The sequence below is a fragment of the Etheostoma cragini genome, chromosome 12, assembly GCF_013103735.1.
Source record: "Etheostoma cragini isolate CJK2018 chromosome 12, CSU_Ecrag_1.0, whole genome shotgun sequence".
Taxonomy (NCBI): domain Eukaryota; kingdom Metazoa; phylum Chordata; class Actinopteri; order Perciformes; family Percidae; genus Etheostoma; species Etheostoma cragini.
In genome coordinates this window covers 21,141,061-21,147,473 of record NC_048418.1, presented here as the reverse complement: position 1 = coordinate 21,147,473, position 6,413 = coordinate 21,141,061, and the positions used below count along the sequence as shown (strand labels likewise).

Sequence of the window (6,413 nt, the reverse complement as noted above, 5' to 3'; positions counted from 1 at the left end):
AACAAGACAGATAAGTAAATGTAAATGGCAGCCACTTGCTATGTTTGTCCCTTTATTAGAAAATTCAAAGTAGAGTGAGGCAGACATTCTTCAGTGTTTTAAATAAACACAGCTTCCTGCAACAGACACATTGTCATATAGCAGTATTTAAACTTAAATTCATGCCCCTTCATACGTTAGAAATAGTCACTAAATACAGCGCTTATATGGTGTTCTGGCAGAAGTGACAATAAACAAAAGACTTCCCTTGTGACAAGACCTAGTTTACACTAAACAGAGTATTTGTTGTCTTTTTTAAAGTGTTTTCCTTTTAAAAAAAAGACTCAAATTTTCTAAGCGTCTCATTTGGTCTTTGAAGTAAAAAAGTACAGCGTCCAACAGTCCAACCATTGACACAAATGGCACTGGTCTGCGAGTTTAATGCCCTTAGTCAATACTCTGGTCCTCTCAGTTATAGCTAATGGTGCACACCTAGAGCCCTTTTAGCCCTTTGCAACTGAATTATTTCTCATATGGGGACAGACTAACCTTCCTTGCTGGGTTACAATTCATAAATTAAATAGTAAGTATAACATCCCTTTGTCTTTGCATCATCCAGTTTATTAAATCTGAACCAAAGTCTAGGAAGCTGGCAGTTGTGTTACGTTGATTTGCAGTTTCACAGGTCTTTGAACAGAGGGTGCTGCAGGGCCTGAGCGGCTGTGATCCTGGTGGCAGGGTTCAGGTCCAGCAGCCGGTCCAGCAGGTTGTAAGCCTCATCAGGGACTCTGTCCCAGCCCTGCTCATCTTCCTTCACCTTGCAGTCTGTCCCTGAGTTCTGCTTAGCGAGGCGAGTGGTTTCTGTGTTCCCTATACGTTGCTGGGGGTTTGTGAGAGCAGAAGAGAGAGACCAAGGTTTTTCACCTGCTTCATCTTTGGGTTGCTTCAAAGTTCCTTTAGTGGGACGATGTGTGGGCGTATCATCTTGGATCTTGTGATGACAGGCGGCGGTGGAGTCTTTGTTGGCTTCAGCTAGCGGTGTGACTTCATCTGATGCAGGCCTCCGTCCTCTCAGCGTCTCGCACAGTGTCCTGAGGTCCTGCCGAGGTAGCTCCCGACTGCACACCACTGCCTTACCTGGATCACGTTCAATCCAGAAACAGGTTCATGATCTACACAGTTTCTTACATCCATTACAGTTAGTCTGAATTCAAATTTCCTACATTGTTACACTGTCTGTATTTGGTAATCAACTGTGTTGCTGAATTAATAGTTCAACAGTGTGGTTCTGGAAGTAAAAATCCCATTGATTTAGTCTATAGGGATTTTGATTATCAGCCATAATGACTAAACCATCCTAGGTAGACAGACCACGAGCACCGAGGTTGTGAAGGAAGGTTTCTGCTCCTACAGAAGCTAGAAGTCCTAATCGGCAGAGTTTGGGATCTTGTGGTGAAATACTACACTACCCACAATACTAAGCGTAACGACCAACAACTCTAATCGGTGGAACTTACGTGGACACAGTGTCTTATTTTTTAATCAAAAGTTTTATGGTTATGATTAATCTCGCTGCTGGTTGGATTGGTTCCAGGCTTTTAATAAAAACGTCAATGGAGATATTGAACAGGGAAAAACACTTCTGGAATCTGAGCCATTAAAAAAGTGGGTGGTCACTGTTGAGCTCTCTGCAGAAGCACAATGATCTAGTTGTGTAGTAAAACATACTGACACACACCAAATGCCTTGGCAGCCTGGATGGTCTCCCTGGAGCCTCGTATGGTCATGATCTGAGTGAGGGCGATCAAGTCATCGCTGGCTTTGAAGAGCGGGTAACGGCCACTGAGCAGTGAGAGCAGGATCACACCAGCTGACCACACGTCTATGGCTGCAGTACGGGAAGATGAGACAGGAGAGGGTGCAACAGTGCACAGTAGTCAACGATAGAGAGGGTTAGAGGAGTCCAGGTTTGAGTTTAACAATAAGCATGTGCAAGTATTTGCACAGCTGTCATTATATATTTGTGTGATTATATAATCATGGTAAGATACCAACCTGTTCCTTGGTTGGGACACTTTGTGAGGACTTCTGGAGCTCTGAAGCCCGGTGTTCCAGCCCTGGGGGCCACCTGCTGCTTCCTTTATTATTGGAAACAACATAAAGCAGGGGTTAAAACACAAATCAGTGACAGAAAAAACAAACAACTTAAATGGGCTAGATTCACTTTTTTTCCCCCACATAATATATATGTCTCTCTCTCTCTCTCACACACTCTTATTGCTACCTAGACATGCAGATGTTGCAGACACGGTCAGTCAGGTAGCAGCTACAGGTGAGGCCCTGCAGTACGGTCCTCTGGGGTTTCTGACTGCTGCTCTGGGTCCTGACAGGCAGCGGGCCCCGGGTGGTTGAAGAGCACCTTCGGGTGGCTGGGTCCTCGGTTTTGCCGAGCTTTAACAGCTGAATAAAAGATTTTATGAAGAATTTAAAAAAAAAAAAAATAAACTGAATACCCAAAGAAATAAACTTTATACCCTTTAACAGGTTCTCTCCTTAAAGCAAATAAAAAGAACTCTGCCAATTCTTGAGGAAATATGCAATATGCCATGTTTATCATCATGATAACGACATTACTTGCAATAAATAAACATAAATTAAAGTGTACTTCTGCATTTCCGTGTTTTGTTAAAATAGAACAGATTGCTTGTTGAAATCAAAACAAATAAAAACAGAATTCATTTTCAACTTTCTTTTATTCAACAAATTGAACATAGAATTGAATACAATAAGGCAGATTTTTTTGTAGCTTACCTTTTAAAAGTGACGTTTTCTGATATTTTCTTTTAACCAACACAAAAAATATGTGATTTGTCACAGCTTTTTGCGATGTGTTTATTGCGGCAGCTGATATCGCAATGATGATAAAACAATTTATTGTGCAACCCTATTTGAAAGGTTTTTAAGATATATTAAAGAGAGAACCCACTTAGTGTTCAAACAACTTTACTCTCCGCCTTGCTTACCTCTGGCTTAATGACAGGTTGTTTGGTGGTGGATGGAGCTGGAGTGCAGCTGTTCAGGTTCCTCTCTCCAAACACAGGCCGCTGCACTTTGCGTAGTCCTGCCAAGTCCTAGAGAAGAGAAGCATGCTATTTAGCTAAAGCCAACACATTAGTGCAGAGAGAAGAAGACAAACAAATGCACAAAGACAGACACTTTAATAAATCCATACAGGATATTCTTTACCCAAAATGAACCTTAATTGCTAATGTTCAATTCTGTTTTCACTGGACAAATAAGACTCAAACATCAGTAAAACTAAAATATTGACAAAGTGCAGACACCTTAGTGTGCTTTGTGCGAGAGGTGGAGGTGGTGACGGAACGTGCTTTTTTAACTAGTGCTTTCCGAGAGGCTGAGGAGGATGTGGTGGTGGAGGAAAAAGAGGAGGAGGAAGATGGCAATGTTGTGGACTGCCGTGGGGGACGAGGTAGTGAGGTGGAGGCTGTGGTGGTGGTGGGAGGGAGCCTAGGAGGTGCTTTGCTCCACTGTGTGGTGTCTTGTTTCCCTGTGGACCCTCCACCGTTTTGTGATGGCCTCTGCCTCACAACCTTCAGCAACTCAATCTGGGTGTCCGCTGTACCCTGAGCCAGGCCAAAGTCCACCAGCGCATACCTACACACACATTTTAAACAGGGATATCAATATGTGTGATGTGCCCATTCAGGGTTTCAAAAGTGGAAGAAAACAACTGCCATGTGACAACTCACATTTTGCTGTTCCTGTTGTAGAGGAAGTTGTTTGGTTTGATGTCTCGGTGAATGATACCAAACTGATGGATGTGTCTCAGTGCCTTCAAAAGGTGATAGATGTACAGACGGACCTCTTCAAAGCTCAATGAGCCAATGATGTCCTGAGGAATACATTTTGATTGGATCCACCGTTTTATATCACATTTCAGAAAACATGGAAGCAAGAACTAGCTACTAAATGAAGTTTCAGGGATTACATTACAGATTGCATCAATGCACTGAAAGCAAGAGCCACATGCGTGACAGAAACTAATGTGTGACAATATACATACCACAATAGCTTGATGCTCCATATAGGGCATGACAATCACCACGTGGTCCTCCTTCCTGAAGCAGTATGTCACCCCCATTACATTCTCTCTGCCTCTGCAAAGTAAGAAATATTTATACTTAATAATTAAGCAGTGAGATGAGTGTCTTGTAGAAACCGGCCATCAATGTGTTGAGGTAAGTAGGTTCAGCTTAATCATACAACGTTAGACAGGTGAGAAACCCATGCACACAAATTTGCTAAGGTATAAAAACAACATGTTATTGTACAAATCTTTTACCTTGTAACTGCAGTACATAGGGTGGGTTTTTAACAACCAAATAACATGGACATTAATAAAGATCAGCAGAGAGACCAGACAGAATCACAGGAATACTGAATTAACTCCTATGAAACTCATTTTGAACAGATTGTCAAAGGCTACTACTAATAAAATTATATTATTACTATATTACAGGGTGCCCCATATACTAAGACTCAGCCTTTACTGCAGATGTCAGGTTTTGAGACATCCCAAAAAAAGCCCAAACAATTACTTAATACTTATCACTACACAACAAAGTATAAAAACACAAACAGTAAAACATATAAGCCAATAAAAGTAATAATCTGATGTTTAAAAAAAATGTAAAAGACTATTAGGTTAGGTTCTTAAAAAAGGTTTTCAGACTGTTGGGGAACTTCTATCACTTTATAAAAACCCAACCGTAGTGGACTCACCCAGCAACAGTGAGACACTGAAGCTCAGCAGCAATGCGTGTAGGATGGCTGGTTGGGATGAGGTGCTTCAGGGCAAACATCTCTTTCCTCCCATCCCGCATCTGAGCCTCACCCAGGTACACAGAGCTGAACGTACCTGGTGCAAATACATGTCATGATACATATCTTCTACTCCTACTGTATAGTCATAAATACAAGTTCATCTAAAGCCATTGGTATACAGACCAAAGGTGTGCATACAGAAATTCAGAGCATGTACCTTCTCCGATTTTTTCTATGATGCGAAAAACTTTGGCCAGCTGAGGGACAGCTTGGTAGAGGATGTCGATGTCTATCTCCACATCCCCTGGAAGAAAACAGCTTATTTTTTTAATACAATACATCACTCTCACTCACTCAAACACACACAACAAAGCTTTACAGGAAAGTAGATGTTACAGCCTTTCATTCATTATGATTATTTTATTGCTAACATTTGTACAAAGTTGCACACGCCTAAATTAAAAACCAAAATCCACACAAAAATATTGACAGTAAATATATTAGAGTCCTTGTATATTCAACCTGATAATAACGCCTTAACTATAATGTGCTTATATAATTTGCCTCTACTCAAAGGTTGTTTTTAAGTCATTAAACGTCAAACTTACTTGAGACTTTGCTTCTCCTGTGACCTCTCTCAGATTTAATACATCCGGCTAAGCTGATGCCTTCAGTGCAGACAGGCGACAACTCCATCTTAAAGAATAAGAAAAAAATTTAAAAACGTAACTGAAATTTTTTTATTATAAACGTCACCATACTCTTAGCTAGTCATATGTACCTTCATTTTAACTAGGAGGTAATTTAATATTAGACTAAACAGTCTATGGAGAACCGTATTGGTAAACTATATGGTAATTGGCAGATGAACAGGAAATGTGTACAGCTCATTTTTAGCTAAGCGCTGTTTGTCTTCGTCAATATAACCACACTAGCATGCTACTGTTAGCCACAGTCTGTCAAGCTGGCAAACCACAAATTGTTGAGTAAAACAAAAAGAAACTCACCGCTTTAGTTGGTCGTAAAGTGCAACAGATTCTTCAAATGAACATTTTCTGTAAACAACATACAGTCGTGGGATAATGTTCCATCCACGAAAACGTAAGTAGGTTATATAAATATCACTCAGTCTGCGGCTGAATAAAGTAGTTTGTTCAGACTTTGAAGCTTTTCCGCTAACAACAAACTACGCGCCAAAAGTGACGTCTCTAACATCTCGCGTTACATCAGCACCAAATCGCGGGAACTTGAGGAGTGAGATCAATTACGTCATTGATGACGCCCTAAGCCCTAACGCCAACATCTTTTTTTATGCATTCACGCCTAACACAGTTGAGAAATTATTGTTCCTGAATTAATACACGAATGAACAAATCGAATAAATCTCGTCCTCATCTGCCTTCTTCCTGGTTAAAACTGCTGCCACTATCCACTTTCAACACACTAATATTGCCCCTTCTGCCATTATTATGAAATAATTACTTACCAAAGGATTGATTACACACATTTGATGCACTACTCACAAGACTGATTCAGTTATGTTATAGAATAATATGCATACTTACAAATATGTACTATATTGATAGGCA

At 40.6% G+C, this 6,413-nt stretch overlaps 1 protein-coding gene across 2 annotated transcripts; it reads right to left on the bottom strand.

Annotated features, from left to right (window-relative positions):
* Window positions 1–483: 483 nt before the first annotated feature.
* On the bottom strand, window positions 484–6,163 carry cdc7 (cell division cycle 7 homolog (S. cerevisiae)). 2 transcript variants are annotated; one of them, XM_034887632.1, is made up of 12 exons: window positions 5,832–6,163; window positions 5,433–5,520; window positions 5,042–5,128; window positions 4,783–4,918; window positions 4,064–4,157; window positions 3,750–3,892; window positions 3,591–3,654; window positions 3,003–3,110; window positions 2,264–2,439; window positions 2,035–2,117; window positions 1,718–1,867; window positions 484–1,116 (listed from the first exon to the last, which is right to left on the bottom strand). In XM_034887632.1, the coding sequence occupies exons 2-12, from the start codon at window positions 5,518–5,520 to the stop codon at window positions 659–661; spliced, it is 1,587 nt and encodes a 528-aa protein (XP_034743523.1). In that variant the 5' UTR covers window positions 5,832–6,163; the 3' UTR covers window positions 484–658. The 2 variants fall into 2 exon arrangements, with proteins under 2 accessions (XP_034743523.1, XP_034743522.1); XM_034887631.1 differs by having other exon boundaries at window positions 3,324–3,654; window positions 5,832–6,162.
* Window positions 6,164–6,413: the final 250 nt, after the last annotated feature.

Excerpts from the sequence above, each read along its gene's own strand:
- cdc7 (XM_034887631.1), bottom strand. The coding sequence starts at position 5,520 with ATGGAGTTGTCGCCTGTCTGCACTGAAGGCATCAGCTTAGCCGGATGT. Across the intron at positions 3,655-3,749 it reads TACAACAGGAACAGCAAAAT|GTATGCGCTGGTGGACTTTG; the intron begins GTGAGTTGTCAC and ends ATGTGTGTGTAG. Across the intron at positions 2,440-3,002 it reads AACCTGTCATTAAGCCAGAG|CTGTTAAAGCTCGGCAAAAC; the intron begins GTAAGCAAGGCG and ends TCTTTTATTCAG.